Consider the following 21,556-nt stretch of genomic DNA (forward strand, 5'->3'; position numbering starts at 1 on the left):
GCGAGGTTCTGTACTAGTGCTGTTTCATTTAATCCTCAAAACCTCTTTGAACTAGTGGTTTCCTAACATTGATGAGAGTCAGAGACTTACTGCCCAGGAAACTGAGGGACTTTACCTGATTCATCACATGGAACCAGGTCTGGAAAGTACTTGATGCTCAAAAATATTAATTGGATTGATGTGAGAGTTGGACCATAAAGAAAGCTGAGTGGTGAAGAATTAATGCTTTCGAACTGTGGCTGAAGAAGACTCTTGAGAGTCCCTTGGACTGCAAGAAGATCAAACCAGTCAATCCTCAAAGAAATCAACCCCAAATATTCCTTGGAAGGACTAATGCTGAAGCCCCAATACTTTCACCACCTAATGAAGAGCCGACTCATTGGAAAAGACCCTTATGCTGGAAAAGATTGAGGGCAGGAAGAGAAGGGGGCAACAGAGGAGGAGATGGTTGGATGGCATCACTAACTCAATGGACATGAGTTTGAGCAAACTCTGGGAGATGATGATAGACAAGGAAGCCTGGTGTGCTGCAGTCCATGGGGTCGCAAAGAGTTGGACATGACTGAGCAACTGAACAACGAAAAATCTGTTAATGTTACACATCCGGTAAAGGTATAGAAAGAAAAGAAAGTGAAGTCGCTCAGTCATGTCCAACTCTTTGCGACCCCATGGACTGTAGCCTACCAGGTTCCTCTGTCCATGGGATTTTCCAGGCAAGAATACTGGAGTGGGGTGCCATTGCCTTCTACGGGAGATCTTCCCAACCCAGGGATTGAACCCAGGTCTCCCGAGTTATAGGCAGCCGCTTTACTGTCTGAGCCACCAGGGAAGTCCAAAAGTCCATCTCTGAGCTTTCAGGATGCTAATGCAACTTATGAATCCTCAAGAGAGTATGTAGAATGCGACATTTTCTAAGTTTACTTGGCTCTCCCCCTCCCCCACCAGCACCCCTGGCCCCAGGACAATATTAGTATCTCACTGAGACAGTATGCTGTGGATCACAGTCTGGTAAAGGAATAGCCAGATTCAAACTTGGGGACATGCTCACAATACTTGTGGTTAATGTTTGCTGGGCTCTTATTATGAGCCAGACACAGTGCTAAATATTTTACACAGATTCTCATTTACTCCTTACAAAGGCCCTCCAAGGGCAAATAGTTTAAATATCTTTCTTTTACAGAGAAATCACTGGTATTATTCTAGAACTAGGATTTGAACTGAGAAAATGTGAGCCCAAATGCCATGATTTTAGTCACCTAATTGTACTGCTTTTATCAATTATCTGTCTATTCATCATATGAAATATTATGAAGTGATTTGGGAAAAAGGAGTTCTATGGTCAAAAAATTTGGGAAACATTGAGTTAAAAAGTTAACTTGGTTCTTGGCTTCAGGAATTCTCTGAGCTTTCAGGATGCTAATGCAACTTATGAATCCTCAAGAGAGGATGTAGAATGCGACATTTTCTAAGTTCACTTGGCCCTCCCCCTCCCCCACCCCCACCCCTGGCCCCAGGACAATATTAGCATCTCACTGAGCCAGTATTGTGTGGAACTCGGTTCACAAAATGCTTGCCAAACTCAATGGAGGGCTGCTATTTCCTCTTCTAAAGAGGAGAATGAGAAAGAGGGCCTCAAAAACCTGCTCCATTCCCATTGGGTCTTGGAGTCATATATTGCTTCTTTTCATGGTATTGTAAGTCCGTGTTTTAAAGAAAATAATTAGCATTATTTCAACATCTCACCTCTTTTTCTTATAACGAACCAACTAAGTTTTATATGAGAGAAGGATGGATACGTTCCTCAGTTTGTGCAATATATATTTTTCCCTTGAGCTAATAATGCTGATAGAATTATGGTGACAATTATTTTTGTTTTTATTTCTTAATTGAAATATAGTTGATTTACAGTGTTTCAGGTGTATATCAAAGTGATTCAGTTTTTTTCTAATATATGTGTGTGTATGTGTATTCTTTTTTTCCTATATATTTTAACTTCTTTTTGATTGGAATATAACTGCTTTACAATGTTGTATTAGTTTCTGCTGTACAACATCAGGAATCAGCTCTGTGTTACATATATCTGCTTCCTTTGGAGCCTGCCTCCCACACTCCCATGCCACCCACCTAAGTCATCACAGAGCAGCGAGCTGAGCTCCCTGTGCTATACAGCAGCTTCCCACTAGATGTTTTATACATGGTAGTGTATGTATGTCAATGCTGCTCCTCAGTCTGTCCCCCGCTGCCCTGCCCCGTCTGTGTGCACAAGTCCGTTCTCTACGTCTGCATCTCTTTTCCAGCCCATTATAGTGTTCTTGCCTGGAGAATCCCAGGGATGGGGGAGCCTGGTGGGCTGCCGTCTGTGGGGTCGCACAGAGTCGGACACGACTGACGCAACTTAGCAGCAGCAGCAGCAGCATAGGTATATAATAACAAGATAGCAAATACAGTTCCCCATGCTGTACAGTAAGTCCTTGTTGTTTATTTTAGGTACAGTAGTGTGTCTTTGTTAATCCCAAATTTCTAATGTATTCCCTCCCCTCCTCGTGGTGACAGTTTGACCTCAGCATCCAGTGAACAGAAACGTTTACTGTGAGAACTTAATCTAGCACTGACTTCCAACATTTTACCTCCTAATGGCACAAAAGGTGACCAGTTGCACTGTACACATAAAAAAATATTTGGTCTTTGCCTTTATTCTTTTGTGAAATATTTCATAGGCTGATGTTCAAAACATTTAGGAAGAGAAATTGACTTATAATGCTTGAAAGTTCATGGACCGGGGCACTCCATTAAAGCAGGGTTTGTATGGAAAAAACACACTTTCTGTTTTTTGGCCAGCAGTTCTACTTTTGGGACATTTATTCCATACAGTGCTGTATGATAGAGACCAAGATTTATAGCTGGCGATTTCCTGAATAACAAGTCAGATAGCAAATGCCTCCGCAAAACAACTTTCTTATGTTCTGCAAGGTACAAAGTAGCACAATGGAGTGGATGGTGTGTCTCCAGGTTTTTATGAGGTGGCATTTTAGAGGGGTGTGTGTGTGTATTTTTTTTTTTGATCTCTTACAAGACGAAATTATAGTAATTGTTTTTCTTTCTGGCTTTAACCTAAAACTGGAAAAATTTCACTGTTTGTCCCCTTCGTCCTTCTCCTGACATCCTCTCCTACTACCCTCTTCTTCTCCCTGTGTCACTTGAATCAGACCTTGTACTTTTATACACAGAGCTACTTATGGAAGCTATCGCAACTCAACTCAAAAAAAAAAAAAATTGAAGAGACTACGCTTGAATGATAGGACAAAAATTCCTCGTACCTGTATTTTGTTTCTCTGTGGTTGATAAGAGATTCAGATTTTTCCTGCAAAGTAAAGAGAAAGCAAGCAATACTAATAACAGAGTCCTCCCCACTGGAAATGAAATTGTGGTTCTCCAACAACCTTGAAGATGCTTATAAGAAATTGCTTCACCTTTGGTTTAGGATGAGACGTTCACATATTGGTGTAGAGGTTCGGTTATTGTTGTTGTTCAGTCACCAAGTCGTGTCTGACTCTTCATAACCCTATGGACCGCAGCACGCCAAGTTTTTCTGTCCCTCGCCATCTCCCAGAGTTTGCCCAAGTTCATGTCCATTGAGTCGGTGATGCCATCCAACCATCTCATCCTCTGACAACCTCTTCTCCTTCTGCCTTCAATCTTTCCCAGCATCAGGGTCTTTTCCAGTGAGTCAACTCCTCACATCATGTGGTGAAAGTATTGGAGCTTCAGCTTCAGTATCAGTCCTTCCAATGAATATTCAGGGTTGATCTCCTTTAGGATTGACAGGTTTGATCTCCTTGCCGTCCAAGGGACTCTCAAGTGTCTTCTCCAGCACCACAGTTCGAAAGTATCAGTTCTTCAGTGCTCAGCCTTCTCTATGGTCTTCATGAGGTTCAGTAGGAGTAACCCATAGAAGGAACAGGGGAGAAACAGTGAGTGCGGGGCAGCAGGAGATGCTGGCCAGTTCTGGTTTTCATTTCTGTGGATTTCTAGGTCAAATTTGAAGACAGTCTTTTGATAACATATGAGGTCTTTCTAGGTTTGTTTCATGTGTACATACTTTATATATTGTCTGTATGTAAATCTTGGGCTTCCCTCATAGCTCAGTTTGTAAAGAATCCACCTGCAATGCAGGAGACCCTGGTTCGATTCCTGGGTCGGGAAGGTCAACTGGAGAAGGGATAGGCTACCCACTCCAGTGTTCTTGGGCTTCCCTGTCGCAAAGAGTCGAACACGACTGAGCGACTTTCACTTCACTTCACTTCATATGTAAATCTTGGGCTTCCCTGGTAACTCAGCTGATAAAGAATACGCCTGCAATGCAGGAGACCCCAGTTCGATTCCTGGGTTGGGAAGATCCCCTGGAGAAGGGAACGGCTACTCACTCCAGTATTCTGACCTGGAGAATTCCATGGACAGAGGAGACTGGCAGGCTACAGTCCACGGGGCCACAAAGAGTTGGATACAACTGAGCAACTTTCACTTCACTTCATGTAAATCTTAGATGTATAAACCACTGAGTATAATTGAGAGTTTAGATGTAATTTTTCACAGTTAACAGTCAGTTGACTTTCAACAAGGGTACCCAGGAAAGTTAATTGGGTTCAGTCCCTGGGCTGGGAAGATCCTCTGGAGGGGAGGGTATGGCAACCCACTCTAGTGTACTTGCCTGGAGAATCCCGTGGATAGAGGGGCCTGGTGGGCTACAGCCCAAAGAGTCACAGAGAGTCGGACATGACTGAAGCAACTTAGCATGCATGCACATAGTCTTTTCAACACATGGTGCTGAGATAACTGGATATCCACATTCAAAAGAATGAATTTGGACTCTTACCACTCACCACATACAAAAAATAACTCAAAATGGATAAAAGATTTAAATGTAAGAGTTAAAACTATGAACCTCTTAGAAGAAAACATAGGTGAATATTTGTGACCTTCAGTTAAACAATGGTTTCTTAAATATGACATCAAAGTACAAGCAACAAAATCGATAAAAGGGGCTTCATCAAAATTATAATCTTTTTGTGCTTCAAAAGACACCATCAAGAAAGCAAAAAGACAACCCGCAGAATTAAGAATATTTTTATATTGTGTACCTGATAAGGAATTGGTATAACAAATATATAAAGAGCTCTTATAACTCAATTTCTTTAAAAAAAATAATAAAACGGGTAAAACATGGGCAACAGATTTGAAAAGACATGTCTCTAAAGAAAACGTGTAAATAGGCAATAATAAAAAGATGCTCAGAACAAGACAAGGATGACTACTCTTGCCACTTTTTTTCAACATAATATTGGAAGTCCTAGCCACAGCAGTCAGAGAAAAAAAAGAAGTAAAGGAATCTAAGTCAGAAAGGAACTGAAACTGTCACTATTTGCAGATGACATGATATTATGCACAGAAAACCCTTAAGACCAAAAAACTATTGGAACTTAAAAATGAATTCATTAAAGTTGAAGGATAGGAAATTAATCACAGAAATCTGTTACATTCCTATGCACTAATAATTAACTATTAGAAAGAGAAATAAATAAAACTATCCTATTCACAATTGTATCAAAAAGAAAAAAATAAAATAATAAAAAGATGCTCGATATCATCATGCTCAGATGCTCAGTCATATCCAACTCTTTGTGACCCCATGGACTGTAGTCCACCAGGCTCCTCTGTCCATGGGATTCTCCAGGCAAGAATACTGGAGTGGGGTGCCATTTCCTCCTCCAGGGAATCTTCCCGACCCAGGAATCAAACCCAGGTCTCTTACATCTCCTGCATTGGTAGGGCAGATTCTTTACCACTAGTGCCACCTGGGAAGCTCACTCAATATCATTAGCCATCTGAGAGATGAAAATCAAAACCATATTTAGATGCCACTTTGCATCTACCTAGGATGGCTATAATCAAAAAGACAGCTGAGTGGTGGCAAGAAGGTGGGGAAGTTAGAATCCTCACTTAGTGCTGCTGGGAATGTAAAATGTTGCAGCTGCTTTGGAAAACAGTCTGGAAGTTCCAAAAAAGATCAAACGTAGACCCAGCAATTCTTACGACCCAGCAATTCTTCTCCTACATATATACCAAGAGAAAGGAGAAAATACGTCTGTGCAAAAACCTATACACTAATGTTTACAGCAGCATTATTCATAGGAGCCAAAAAGTGGAAAAAAACCCAAATGTCCATAAACAGATACATATGATATATATCTATACAACAGAATATTATTCAGCATTGGAAATGAATGCAGCGCTAATTATATCCTACACAATAGATGAACCTTGAAAGCATGCAAAAGAAGCTAGTCACAGATGGCCATGTATTGTATGCTTCCATTTAAATGAAATATCCAGAATAAACAGATCTCTAAGCAGAGAGTAGATTAATAGGTTGGAAATTTGGGAGTAAATACGGAGTATTGCTAATGAGTTATATGGCTTCTTTTTGGAGTGATGAAAATGTTTGCTGAAAATCACTGCATTGTACATCTTCGAAGAGTGTATGATGTGTGAATTCTCTCAGTATAAAGTTGTTATTAAACACACAAACGATCATATTGCATAATTAGTGTCATACAGAATTCTGTTTATAATTTTAGAGTCTCAGACTAAAACTCAACTTAGAGTTTTAAGTAACCTGTTCCAGGGCACCAGCTAGTGATTGGAAAGCCAGACTTCCTGAACATCAGGCCTGTCATTTTCTGTACTGTGATTATGACAGGAAGTTTGACCCCAACAGATCGTAAAAATCACACTTACTGAATTTTATTGGTTTGGCTGGGTAACACTAGCTTATGTAATCGGTAAGTCACGGAGGTTGAGGTTGACAGTAGAAGTTTAATTCCTTTTCATGTAAGATTCAGTAGCATAAGGCAAGGATGAGCGGATATAGAAGGTTCCTTCTGTAACCTACAGAGGTTACTCAGGGACCCAGGGTGTTCTTACATCTTTTCTTTCAAGGTGGCCATGGGCTTTAGCCTCCTGTTTGCAGATGGGGGGTGGGCAGTGGGGGCGGGGCAGTGTTTCCCTGGTAGCTGAATTGGTAAAGAATCCACCTACAATACAGGAAACCCTGGTTCAATTCCTGGGTTGGAAAGATTCCCTGGAGAAGGGAAGGGCTGCCCACTCCAGTGTTCTGGCCTAGAGAATGCAGGGTCTCAAAGAGTCGGACGCGACTTTCAACTGTGTCACATCTGTATGTCTTGGGCTTCCCTAGTGGCTCAGATGGTAAAGCGTCTGCCTGCAATGCGGGAGACCAGAGTTCAATCCCTGGGTTGGGAAGATCCCCTGGAGAAGGAAATAGCAACCCACTCCGGTACTCTTGCCTGGAAAATCCCATGGGCAGAGGAGCCTGTTAGGCTACAAACCATGGGGTTGCAAACAGTTGGACACGACTGAGAGACTTCACTTTCAGCAGATGGGGGAGGGGAAGCTCACTCATGCGGGGCTTCCCTGAGGCTGGTCTCCGTGGGATGCACAGCGTTTCCTGTCTCATTCTGTGCTCATGACCCGGCTACTTGGCCCCACACAGATAGCACGGGGCTGGGAAATGACCACCCTGGCCAGCAGCCACCCCAGCTGCCTCCTAGCCCTGCAGTGAACCGTTTGGTATCTGTGCTCCAAGTTCTCTCCCCTTTGTTGTTGTTCAGTTGCTAAGTCATGTCCCCATCTTTGTGACCCCATTGCAGCACACCAGGCATCCCTGTCCTTTGCTATCTCCCAGAGTTTGCTCAAACTCATGTCCGTTGAGTTGATGACGTCATCCAAACATCTCATCCTCTGCCGCCCCCTTCTCCTGCCCTCAATCTTTCCCAGCATCAGGGTCTTTTACAATGTGTCAGCTCTTTGTCAGGTGGCCAAAGTATTAGAGCTTCAGCTTCAGCATCAGTCCTTCCAATGAATATTTAGAGTTGATTTCCTTTAGCATTGACTGGTTTGATCTCCTTGCTCTCCAAGGGACTCTCAAGAGTCTTCTCCAGCACCACAGTTTGAAGGCATCAGTTCTTAGGCACTCGACCTACTTTATGGTCCAACTCTCACAGCCGTACATGACTACTGGAAAGACCATAGCTTTGGCTATACAAACCTTTGTCAGCAAAGTGATGTCTCTGCTTTTCAATATGCTGTCTAGGTTTGTCACAGCTTTTCTTCCAAGGAGCAAGCATTCTTTTAATTTTGCTTCAGATTAACATCTGCAAATGGTTATCCATAGCACCTTTCCTTATGGGATAAGCATGAGGATTAAATGATAATCCACATATAGTATTAAATCCAGATTCTAGAATAAAATGTGTTGCTGCTGATGCTAAATCGCTTCAGTCATGTCCGACTCTGTGTGACCCCATAGACGGCAGCCCACCAGGCTCCCCTGTCCCTGGGATTCTCCAGGCAAGAACAATGGAGTGGGTTGCCATTTCTTTCTCCAGTGCATGAAAGTGAAAAGTGAAAGTGAAGTCGCTCAGTCGTGTCCGACTCTTCGCGACCCCATGGACTGTAGCCTACCAGGCTCCTCCATCCATGGGATTTTCCAGGCAAGAGTACTGGAGTGGAGTGCCGTTGCCTTCTCCGTAAAATGTGTTAAGTTGCTTCAATCATGTCTGACTCTATATGACCCCATGGCTCCTCTGTTCATGGGGTTCTCTAGGCAAGAATACTGGAGTGGATTGCCATGCCCTTCTCCAGGGGATCTTCCTGGCCCAGGAATCAAACCAGCATCTCTTATGTCTAACCTGAATTGGCAGGCAGGTTGTTTACGACTAGTATCACCTGGGAAGCCCTCTAGAATAAAATAGTGCTTAATAAACACTAGTTACCGTTGATGGTAATAGCATCTTCTTCTGATTTTCAAGGTATTGAAATATTAATGCCTAATGTTACAAAAAAATGCTACATTTACAAGTCATTGGCAATGTCCTAGAAGATTTTATGCTGTAACTGTGATGCTTGGAAAACTCTTAAGCAGTAAGAATCTTTCACTTAATAATAATCTGTTGAAAACACACTATCTGTAAACTCATTTGACTGCATGGATCACAATAAACTGTGGAAAATTCTGAAAGAGATGGGAATACCAGACCACCTGACCTGCCTCTTGAGAAACCTGTATGCAGGTCAGGAAGCAACAGTTAGAACTGGACATGGAACAACACACTGGTTCCAAATAGGAAAAGGAGTACGTCAAGGCTGTATATTGTCACCCTGCTTATTTAACATATATGCAGAGTACATCATGAGAAACACTGGGCTGGAAGAAGCACAAGCTGGAATCAAGATTTCCGGGAGAAATATCAATAACCTCAGATATGCAGATGATACCACCCTTATGGCAGAAAGTGAAGAAGAACTAAAAAGCCTCTTGATGAAAGTGAGAGAGGAGAGTGAAAAAGTTGGCTTAAAGCTCAACGTTCAGAAAACTAAGATCATGGCATCTGGTCCCATCACTTCATAGCAAATAGATGGGGAAACAGTGTCAGACTTTATTTTTCTGGGCTCCAAAATCACTGCAGATGGTGATTGCAGCCATGAAATTAAAAGACGCTTACTCCTTGGAAGGAAAGTTATAACCGACCTAGACAGCATATTAAAAAGCAGAGGCATTACTTAGTCAACAAAGGTCCTTCTAGTCAAGGCTATGGTTTCTCCAGTAGTCATGTATGGATGTGTGAGTTGGACTATAAAGAAAGCTGAGCGCCGAAGCATTGATGGTTTTGAACTGTAGTGTTGGAGAAGACTCTCAAAGAGTCCCTTGGACTGCAAGGAGATCCAACCAGTCCGTCCTAAAGGAAATCAGTCCTGAATATTCATTGGAAGGACTGATATTGAAGCTGAAACTCCAATACTTTGGCCACCTGATACGAAGTGCTGACTCATTTGAAAAGACCCTGATGCTGGGAAAGATTGAAGGCAGGAGGAGAAGGGGACGACAGAGGATGAGATGGTTGGATGGCATCACCTACTCAATGGACATGAGTTTTGGTGAAATCCGGGAGCTGGTGATGGACAGGGAGGCCTGGCGTGCTCCAATTCATGGGATCACAAAGAGTCGGACGTGACTGAGCGACTGAACTGAACTGATAAACACATTTTCAGTATAGTGGAATCACAAGAAGAAGAGATGGCTTTTGCTTTTGAGCACTTCATGATGTGGTAAACATTAGTAATAGCTCCATTTTAAATAGGGTATAGTTAACCTAAGTTTTTGGAATAATTCGTTTTTTCAGCCATCTGCACATATATTCTAACACAGACAAAAATTAATGTGATTATATTTTTTAAAAAGTAAACCCAATTCTGAAATACATTAAAGTTGTTTTTATTTTAGCTTTTTGCTTCTCGGTCTCAAATGTTGATTTATCATCTCCCTCTCCTGCTGTAAATTGTCAATTTACCTCTCCCCAACCCTTCACAAACTACCCCTTAGTTATGGAATTATTATAAAGCAATTATATATTGCTGTGTAAAAAACCAATTTTGTAAATTTTTTCAAGATTATTATTTGAAAACAGATTTATTTTAATGTGAAAGAGCATGATGCTGTAATTTGTAGTTTACTTAGATTAGAAACTTGGTCTAGTGCAGTGGCTTTTAATTTGCCCACATTTTTTTTTTAATCAAAAAGACAACATTGTTATTGATTTCTTACAGTTTTAAAAATTCATCAAGCCAATGATACTCTTACATTCATTTGAAGCAAGGCCCATATAACCAAATAACCCTTATTCCCCTCATGTTTGTTATGTGAAAGTAAATTTCGCATCTCATTTTACTAGTGAGAGTTCTTGTTCTTCCAAGTTTTCCCAGTCCCCCAGGATGTTAGAGCTGCAGGAGGCCTTAACATCCTCTCCTTCTCATCTCCTGCCCCTTCAACAGAGGAGAACATTGAGGCCCAGGGAGGTCAGGAGACATGCCTGGGGTCACAGTGGATGTGGGGCTGAGTCCTGGTACAGAGAGCTCCCTCCTCATGGAGCCCCTCTCCTGGGCTGGGAATATTCTCTTTCCTCTGACCCCCTCCCCACTTTCTAAGCTGTCACCAAGTCCTGTTACCATTTCCTTGAAATGCCTCTTGCTTTCCACCTTTAGCATTTCTTCCTGTCTCATCCAGTCCCTCAGCTCCTCGCAATGGGAAAGGCTGGGTGCTTTATCTCTGGGGCATCCATCATTCAGGATTTAATTTTCTCTAAATACCACTGTCAACCTGTCACTCCTCTGCTGTGAGTCTGCCAAGAGCTTCCTGCTTCCTGTAGCAGCAAATGTCATCACTTCTCTTACACCAGCTCCTGATTTCACTGTATATGCTCAGCTTTATTCCTTTCTCCCCATGAACCCTAAAGACCCTAGGTCTTCTCTGGGTTTGTTCCATGCATCAGCCACGTTTCCTTTGTGACTTTAGTATGTCCTGCTCCCCAGTTCCTAGTGTCCCTCTGCCTTGCCTTTCCAAATCCTCCCTTTCCAGCTGAATCCAGATCCCACCACCTTGTCATTATTTTCCCTGCTACTCCAGTGAGAGCCCAGTGCCCCCTGCCCCCACATTATTCCCAAACTTTTTCTTGTTAGGCACTAATAGTTGTATTGGGCATCATAGCCTGTCTTACATGGCTCTCTGGTTTTTTCTTACACTTGTGTTGCCTTCTCAGTTTTGTTTAATGCTCTTTAAAGGCAGAGCTTATATTTATGTTTTTTTCTCATCAGTTTGGTTCAGTCTCTCAGTTGTGTCCGACTCTTTGCCACCCCATGGACTGCAGCACCCCAGGCTTCCCTGTCCATCACCAACTCCCAGAGTTTACTCAAACTCATGTCCATCAAGTTGGTTATGCCATCCAACCATCTCATCCTCTGTCACCCCCTCTTCTGCCTTCAATCTTTCCCAGCATCAGGGTCTTTTCCAATGAATCAGCTCTTCGCATCAGGTGGCCAAAGTACTGGAGTTTCAGCTTCAGCATCAGCCCTTCCAGTGAATATTCAGGACTGATTTCCTTTTGGATGGACTGGTTGGATCTCCTTGCAGTCCAAGGGACTCTCAAGAGTCTTCAGCACCACAGTTCAAAACCATCAGTTCTTCGGTGCTCAGCTTTCTTTATGGTCCAACTCGCATATCCATACATGACTACTGGAAAAGCCATAGCTTTGACTAGATGGACCTCTGTCAGCAAAGTAATGTCTCTGCTTTTTAATATGCTGTCCATGTTTGTCATAGCTTTTCTCAGTTTGGTTCAGTCTCTCAGCCATGTCCGACTCTTTGCGACCCCATGGACTGTAGCCCGCTAGGCTCCTCTGCCCTTGGGGTTTCCCAGGCAAGGATACTAGAACAGGTTGCCATTTCCTTCTCCAACTCCATATTTCACATTGCCTAAACAAGTGGTCACTAAATACTCCTTGCTTATTAGGGACTCTTTGAACTTCTAAAAAATGTTGGCCAGAGCTACAGGCAGTTGAGACGTTTTACAGGGTTCACTGCTTGGATCCAGATCTGTTGTTAATGGTGCAGAGCAGCCCCCTCCTCCCTGCCAAGTGTCGATGGAGTCAGCGCTGCTGTGTTAATGGTCTTCTGTGGGGACTCGCTGTATAGGTGTGGGGCTCACACTCAGAGTTGCTGATGTGGTGGCGGGTTAGTGGCAGAGAGGTGAGGGCTTGCACCCGCGGTTCTTGGGTCTTACAGTAGGGAAGAGTTCCTCAAGCATGGGTAGGAAGCATAATATCCTGTGAGCTCTGGCAGATCCTCGGCACCCCAGCGTGAAATGTGAACTGGCCTTGCCCTCCTCCCACTGTGTGTCTTTGAGCCAGTAATGACCTTGGTCCTCTCTTTTCTATGATAATGGCAGAGTGTCCTAAGATTGAATCTGATCTTTTTCTGAACAACGTTCTCAGTACCCAGAATATAGCTTCCCCAAAAGGTAAGCGTGTTGTAGTAAGCTCCTGGCATTGGAAAAAGGAATGTGTCTTATTTAAAGAAGACTGTGTCTGCTTTCTGGATTTCGATGTCCCTTTTCCGCGCCTTCCTGCCTCTCCTGGTAGTCACTTCCAGACTGAGCAACTGCAGATTTTACTGCACCTTGGACTACACTCTCCCCACGGCATAACCCCTACAAAAATATCCTCCACTAAGGCTCGTAAACTTGGAATTGCTTTTTCTGCAATGTCAGCTAGACTCTTTCGACCCATACAAGCACAGATTGACATTCTTCCTCTTTAAGAGACTTGGTAGAGACTCAGATAAAGGTGAAGTCAACAAACTCTGGCGCGGTAGTGAGTTTAGTACCTCTGGGCTTGTTATTCCCCCTTGTTCCTCTCGTGTTCTGAATCCTTGTTCCATCCAGAAGGTTCTCTCTTCCTGTCTATGACAAGTAAAGATGTTTCGGATCCCACCGCCTTTGTTAATGTCCCTGCCACAGATAGTAAGACACTGCATCTCTTCATTTATAGAAAGATACCAAACTGGATTCACTTGAAGGCTTTTTTTGCTCTCTTTTAATCCCTCTAGGTGGATGGAAGTCTGCTTAGTTGAAGAACTGCCACCAACCACTGAACTGGAAGAAGGACTCCGGAACGGAGTTTACCTTGCAAAGTTAGCTAAATTCTTTGCCCCCAAAATGGTATCGGAGAAAAAGATCTATGATGTGGAACAAACACGTTATAAGGTAACAGATCTAATTGGTTTTGGCCTCTAGCTCAAAGTGAAAGTTCAGTCTTTCCCTTCCTTTCCTTTCTTTTCTTTTTTTTTTTTTTTTTCCTTTTATTTTTATTTTTATTTTTTTTTTTATTTTTTTTTTTTATAAATTTATTTATTTTACTTGGGGGCTAATTACTTTACAATATTGTAATAGTTTTTGCCATACATTGACAAGAATCAGCCATGGGTTTACATGTGTTCCCCTTCCCGAACCCCCCACCCACCTCCCTCCCCCTCCCATCCCTCTGGATCATCCCACTGCCCCGGCCCCGAGCCCTTGTCACATGCATCGAACATGGAATGGTGCTCTGTTTCACATATGACAATACACATGTCTCAATGCCATTCTCCCAGAACGTCCCACCCTCACCTTCTCCCTCAGAGTCCATAAAATTGTTCCATGCATCTGTGTCTCTCATTCTGTCCCGCATATAGGGTTATCGTTACCATCTTTCAGATTCCATATATATGCATTAGTATACTGTATTGTTGTTTTTCTTTCTGGCTTACTTCACTCTGTATAATGGGCTCCAGTTTCATCCATCTCAGTAGAACCGGTTCAAATGTATTTTTTTTAATGGCTGAGTAATATTCCATTGTGTATATGTACCACAGCTTCCTTATCCATTCATCTGCTGATGGACATCTAGGTTGCTTCCATGTCCTGGCTATTGTAAACAGTGCTGCGATGAACATTGGGGTACACGCGTCTCTTTCAATTCTGGTTTCCTCGGTGTATATGCCTAGCAGTGGGATTGCTGGGTCATATGGCAGTTCTATTCCCAGTTTTTTAAGGAATCTCCACACTGTTCTCCATAGTGGCTGTACTAGTTTGCATTCCCACCAACAGTGTAAGAGGGTTCCCTTTTCTCCACACCCTCTCCAGCATTTATTGCTTGTAGACTTTTGGATAGCAGCCATTCTGACTGGTGTGAAATGATACCTCAAAGAACAAATATTAAAAGCAGCAAGGGAAAAACAACAAATAACACACAAGGGGATCCCCATAAGGATAACAGCTGATCTTTCAATAGAAACCCTTCAGGCTAGAAGGGAATGGCAGGACATACTTAAAGTAATGAAAGAGAATAATCTACAACCCAGATTACTGTACCCAGCAAGGATCTCATTCAGATATGAAGGAGAATTCAAAAGCTTTACAGGCAAGCAAGAGCTGAGGGAATTCAGCACCACCAAACCAGCTCTCCAGCAAATGCTAAAGGATCTTCTCTAAACAGGAAACACAGAAAGGATGTTTCAACACGAATTCCTTTCCTTTCTTTTAGTGTTTCTATCAGGATTTTGTGGGAGGCAGGGGTATGGGGAAGGAGAATGTCCTTGGTCTTTGAAGCCTGGTAATAATCATTCCTGAGGCAGCAGCAAAGTGCTTTTAAAAGCAAAGCACTTTTCTGTTTCTGGGCTGAGGCTGAGAGACCTCTGATTCGTGGGGCTTCCGACTTCCAACCCCCATTATTCCTTCATGGAGGTCATGTTATTAGTACCAGTAAATATAAAAGTGGGGGCCCTCTACCCCTCCTCTTTTCACCACCAACACGGTTTATTACTCCCCTTATTCTCATCAAGAAGTACAGTACCCAGCGGAGACTTGAACTTGTAGCCCTAAAGAGTTAGAGCCAAGGTGGTTAAAAAAGAAAAAAAGTACTAATATTGACTAGTCAGAAACTCCTTTCCATTTGATATCTAAAACAAAATGAGACTAACCTTTTTGTATGCAGCTAGTTTTATGAATTATTTCATAGCTAATTTGAGAAGGAATATAGGGAGGAAAACCAAACCAATATAAATACCAATCTTAATCAAAATAAACAAGTAAATACAATCAAAATAAACAACCAGTCAATATAAACACTGTATTATTAAAAAAAAAATGTGGGTATTTTATGGATATAATGTTTAAGTATTTTCAGGTAAGGTGATACATCTATGACTTGCTTCAAAATAATTGGGAAGAGGGTTGACAGATGATTCAAGACCAGCCGTGAGTTTGTAATTGTTGAGATTAGATGATGGGTGCAAATGAGTTCTTTATACTGTTCTGTCTACTTTTTTATGTTTGAAAATTTCCATTAAAAAGTAAAGAAGGAAAAAGTAAGCACCAGCCTAAAAGACACCTTGATTATATGTGTCTTCAAAAAGGAATTTTTAAAAGTGTGCTGTTCTCTTCTAGATGTGAGATCTCTTCTCCACTTTGGGTCAGGGTTTCTAAACCTTCTTTGAAACTTGATTTTTTTTTGTTTTCTGAATATCCTGTGTTTGGTTTTGTTATATCAGTATTTTTTATCTGCAGATTTTCAAGTGTTTTTAGTTATTTCTCTTAAAATTTCAAGGATAACATTAAGTATAATTGAAAATAGAATAATTTTCCATTTAATGCATGAGTCACACTACCCTTCAGTTGTTATTGAGACAAAATTTATTTTTAAAATATGTATATTGAATTCAGAGCAAATGTCTGAGTAATGATTTAGGCTAACAGAGAAGATGAATTGACATCTTTTTTGACAAGTCTCTTTTCATCATCTAATCTAAAAGGGAATGGAGCAAAAGTCTCTGCCTTGAATAACGTTATGAAAAAATATGTTTGCATATGTTAAAATAAGTTTGACTTTATTAAGTCATGTGTTTATTAACTCGAGATGTTTCTCCCTAGAGTGAGTTTCCAGCCTTTTCCAAGACTTAAGCAAAATAAATGATTCAGCCAGACAAAATTAAAGTTTCTTTTTTTAATTTTAAGGAATATTTTTAAAGTTCAGAAAAAAATTATTTGTATCCCCTGTGTCACAAAATAAATGAACATTTGTCCACATTTTAGAACATGATCTTTCTTTTATTTTCATTGCTTCCGTGATGGTTGTTATCAAGACCTAGACCTGTTATAATGGCCATGTAGATTTGATAATAAAGTGTCACGGGCTCCAACCTTCCCTGGAAAGGGATTGTGGGTATTTTGTTTTGATGTGTGGATTGGGAGAATCAGGCCAGAAAGACAGACCTTTAGTGAAAGCGAGCCTCAGAGCTGCAGCTGGGTTAATTCCCCTCCTGGCACATTAAACACCTTGAATAGAGGTGTCTCTTACCAGTTCAGCTCTGGACCCCTCATGGCAACTTAAACAGGTACCATTGCCTCCTGGCATCAGAGATCCTGTTACCTGAATCCATAGCAACTTCTCTTTGGGATGGGGACAGGGGAAATATTTCCAATCTCTTGTTACAAAATAAAATACCTGGGGCACCTGGACACATGCTGACATCCCTGAGCAAAACATCGTGACAGAAGGAAGTGATCTGTGTTACTGTCCCCCATCCCATCAGGCCCCAAGTGGGATGTACAGAAGAAAGGATGTTAGGAGAGGCGTGGAAAGAGGGGAAGCGGCAGATGGAGGGGAGTCGATGAAGCCAGCTGTGACGTGGGAGAATCACGGGACAAAGGGAAACTACCCCTCTGTTAATTCACTGGAGAAAAGAGGCTTTTCTTTCTTTCTCCTTGTATTAGATCCCTGAACGTGTCCTTGAATGGGTATTGTTAGTGCTTTGCTGTGTCATAGTAAGTTTTTATTTTAAGGCTACTTTGTTTCTTCTGCAAAAATGAAAGGAGACAAATATTAGTGGGCAGGAGACTTAGCTTCCTGTCCATGTGTTTTTCGGCCCTAAAGCCCGTCACATGGTCCTCTTCAAGGAGCCCTAAATCACCGGACGGTGGCGAAGATGCTGAAACACAGGGGACACTCGCTAACCTAGGCCTGTCTCTTGATGGGCCATCTGGAAACCATGAGTTCAGTGAGCCTGAACGCTCACTGCAGGGTCTGCTGGACTGTGGCCGTGAAATATGACCCACCTGTTGGGCTGTGTATCCCCGAGGAAAAGCTCTGTCCCAAATCCCAGGACCTTGGTTGTGGCACCCATGGCTTTGAGCGAAGCAATGAGAGCTTTCATGCAGCCCTGTCCTCGATGTTGCCAGCTTATTGTGTGCAGCCTCGGCCCCTCATTAATTTAGGGTTAGAAAGTTTTGCTAGGTATTGAGTTAAACCTTCCAGTGATGAGTGTTCTTTCCCTGACCATTCCACCTTCCCCTCCAGGTCTGAGTTGCGTGATCATGCCAGGCACACATGGACACACCACATTGTGCTGTAGTAATTATTTTGTCATGAAGGCAAGAACTGTGTGTGTCTCTTGCACCGTGTCCTTGGTGAATAGTTCAGGTTCTGGCCCAAATAGCTGTTGGGTAAAGAAATGAATGACGGTAGTTTCTTTTTTTATTTTTTAGAGATTGTTTTTTACATGGGCCATTTTAAGTCTTTTATTGAATTGTTAAAATATTGCTTCTGTTTTATGTTTTGGTTTTTCAGCCATGAGGTATATGGGAGCTCTCCAGCCAGGGGTTGAAGCCTCACCCCCTGAATTGGAAGGCAAAGTCTTAATCACTGGAGTGCTAGGGAAGTCCCAACTAGTAGTTTCTCGTAAGCCAAAGGGCCCCATTTCTTGTCTTCTATGCTTTATTCAGTCCTTTATTTAATACTTGCTGAAACTCCTCCTCTAAGTGTGATGCTCAGACTTCCTATGGTACCCCACCATCGGTATGTGTAAAAATGTGAACTTTGGGGCCCTCCCCCAGAATCTTAGCCAGGGCCCCAGGAAGCTCCATTCTTAATTATCACCTCAGGTGATTCTTTTCTTACATACTACTAAGGTTTGAGAACCACTGCTCTAATAGGCGGATACATTAATATAATAAGGTTTAATAAAGTTATAGGGAAAGAAGATAAAGCCGTACTAAGATAGAAATGCATAAAGGATAGAACTCATTTATCCATGCAATCCTCATCCATACCTACCAGGTACCAGCCACTGATCCAGGCACCAAAGACAGTGCAGAGCCAAGCAGACATGATTTTCATGCTGCTTACAGTTGGAGAGACAGTCTGTGAGGAAAAGAGTCAGTCACGAATTGTGATCAGTGTATGAAGGAAGAAATTAAAGCCAGAGTTGTTGACAGACAGCCATGCGCTCTGCTGAGTAAATGTTCTTACACGGAGGCTGGAAGAATGAAAGGAAACTCATCCATGAAAGCTCGGGGTAGGGAGTGGGGAGGGTGGTCCAGGTGAAGGGGCTCAAGGACGAAGAGAATTGGCCAGGTTGAGTGGCTGGAAGGCTACGGTGAGGGACAGAGTGAGAAATGAGACCAGGAGAGAAGCAGAGAGATTGCTCAGTCCCACCTGGAGGACCTCATGCGGGGTGCCTTCATCGTAAGTACAAGGGGAAGCTGTGTCAGTGTTGACAGAGGTACCGTGGGACAGTCTGTGCTTCACAAAGACCGCTCTGCTGCTGTGTGAAGGGAGGACGGACCCAAAGGCAGGGTGCGATGAGAGGATTCCTCAGCCCAGGTGACCGATGACTGTTGTCTCCAGAGACAAGAAGTAAGAGGATTTGAGAGAGGAAATGAAGGGGGAATCCTGGAGAAGGACTGGAAATGGGTGGAGAGACTGAAGACCAGACAGCTAGGTGGATGGTGGGAGATAACTAAGCAGAGTGTGGTCAGTTCTAAAGGGGGTTGGACTGGTGCAGATGCCAGAAAGGTTTCCGTGGTGGGGCTTGACAGGTGAAGGTTCCCAAGCCAACTAGGACGACCAAGAGAAAGAGGAGTGGAAGAAGAAGGGGACATTCCTTGGAGAGAATTCAGTCTGATAAGCCTCACAGCAGTATCGTTCTGGACAGTGCCTTGACAATTGTAGATTTATAACAGATGTTCATTGGACATTTAGGTAGGCCTTAGATAGGGAAAGCATACATAGTGGTCAGGAGTATGAGCTGCAGACCCAAAACACTTCAGAATCTGGCTTCACCACTAACTTTGACTCTCTGAGCTTCAGTTTCCAGAGGTTAAAGTGGGAAAATACTAACAGAATCAACCTTGTAGAGAATTTGGGGGGAACAAATGTGATCATCTGTGCCAGGTGCTCAGCCCAGTGCCTGCCTCATAGAGGTGGGCACCCTGTAACTGTTACAGATGGTGTTCGTTTGTTCTGAGGCTCTGTGAGCAGTAAATTGACCAGAATATTTGGACTAGGAGTCAGGGAATTCTGCAACCTAATCTTGACCCTGAGCTCAACAAGTTAGGTCAACTCGAATGTCTTAAATACTTGGGCCCTCGGGTTTCTTCATGTATAAAATGAGCAAATTAGAATAATTACTGGTTTCAAACTACCTCATAGTTCTAAATTGCCTTGATCCTAATATATAAGGAGTTACCATCCACAGAAGGCTTACATAACACCTCATCTATTCAATTTAAACTACAGTCGTCTTGTTTGCTGCTGCTGTAGTAGCTCAGCAATAGACAATCAGCCTGTCCTTTCTAGTCTAATACCTGAAAGAAATCAGGTAGATGGACCATAACAAGCCTTGACCAAGTATGACTATAGATGTAGCACCTCGTCCAACATATTAATGTTAGTGTAGGACTGGTGAAAAGACAAACTATAAATGGTTATAATGGACTAACTTTGTTTTGAGCCTCTTTAGAAGACCTTTTTTGTTCTAACTGAAGTAAATCTGTAGATTGAAGATGTTAACATAGTTCACTCACTGAAGCTTACTTCTAAAATATGGACATGGAGCACAGGGTTCTGAAGTCAGCATTCCTCGGGTGTTTAAAGTGGGATGAAGGATTTGAAACCTGTCATGTCATTTACGATAGAAATATGACCAAGATAACCACCCTTTCCTTCAGTGCCTCTTACATGAAGCACTGAACTTTTTTGACCTTAAAGGTGAATAAAGTTTCAAGCCCAGTCTCATCGCATAATAATTACCATAACCAACATTTATTGCGTTCTTAGGTGTACTTTGCAACTGAGTGTTCCATGTATAGCCTCAAGAAATTCCTCAGCCCCCAAAAACATACCATTCCCATTTGTGGCTGAGGAACCAAGGTTCAAAGAGACTTGGAACTTTCCTGAGGTTACCTAGCTAATGAGACCACTAAATGGATGGGATGTTTTTATTGCATAATTTGGATTGTTCAAGGCTATCAACTAAAGATTCTCAGAAACCAACCTAGGGTCAAACAAAACTATATTTATTTAAACTCGGAAAAAAGGCCTAGAAAAAAGGCATACCCATGGAGCTATAAGAAAGAGGAAATAGGAGCTTAGTAGAGATTTGAGCTTGTACTGAGCAATTCTAATAAGGATTTAGGGAAGCAAGAACCAGTTATCTTTGGGATGTTATCAGGAAAGTGAAAGTGAAGTCGCTCAGTCGTGTCTGACTCTTTGTGACCCCACGGACTGTAACCTGCCAGGCTCCTCTGTCCATGGGATTCTCCAGGCAAGAATACTGGAGTGGGTTGCCATTTCCTTCTCCAGGGGATCTTCAGGACCCAGGGATTGAACTCCAGTCTCCCACATTGCAGGCAGACTCTTTACCATCTGAGCCACCAGGGAAGTCTAAAACGTGAAAGTCGCTCAGTCAGCTCTTTGCGACCCCATGGACTAAAGAGTCCATGGAATTCTCCAGGCCAGAATACTGGAGTGGGTAGCCTTTCCCTTCTCCAGGGGATCTTCCCAACCCAGGGATCGAACCCAGGTCTCCCGCATTGTGGGTGGATTCTTTACCAGCTGAGCCACCAGGGAAGCCCAAGAATACTGGAGTGGGTAGCCCGTCCCTTCTCCAGCGGATCTTCCTGACCCAGGAATTGAACCAGGGTCCCCTGCATTGCAGGTGGATTCTTTACCAACTGAGCCACTAGGGAAGCCCAATACTAATGGTGTTATCAGCAAGTAGGATCAATTTGGTATCTTGGTAATTTTTATCTAGGAGGTGAAAAAATTCACTAGG

General features: G+C 42.6%; 1 protein-coding gene across 4 annotated transcripts in view; it reads left to right on the forward strand.

Annotated features, from left to right (window-relative positions):
* The window catches only part of IQGAP2 (IQ motif containing GTPase activating protein 2), a 307,037-nt gene that overhangs the window by 146,376 nt on the left and 139,105 nt on the right, over positions 1-21,556 (forward strand). For all 4 annotated transcript variants that reach the window (XM_081505894.1, XM_081505895.1, XM_081505897.1 and 1 more), the window contains exon 3: positions 13,514-13,670. In XM_081505894.1, coding sequence (XP_081362020.1) covers positions 13,514-13,670 — 157 coding nt within the window. The remainder of the gene's footprint in view (positions 1-13,513; positions 13,671-21,556) is intronic.

Source organism: Giraffa tippelskirchi, chromosome 7 (genome assembly GCF_054371585.1).
Source record: "Giraffa tippelskirchi isolate mGirTip1 chromosome 7, T2T-mGirTip1v1.2.pri, whole genome shotgun sequence".
Taxonomy (NCBI): Eukaryota; Metazoa; Chordata; class Mammalia; order Artiodactyla; family Giraffidae; genus Giraffa; species Giraffa tippelskirchi.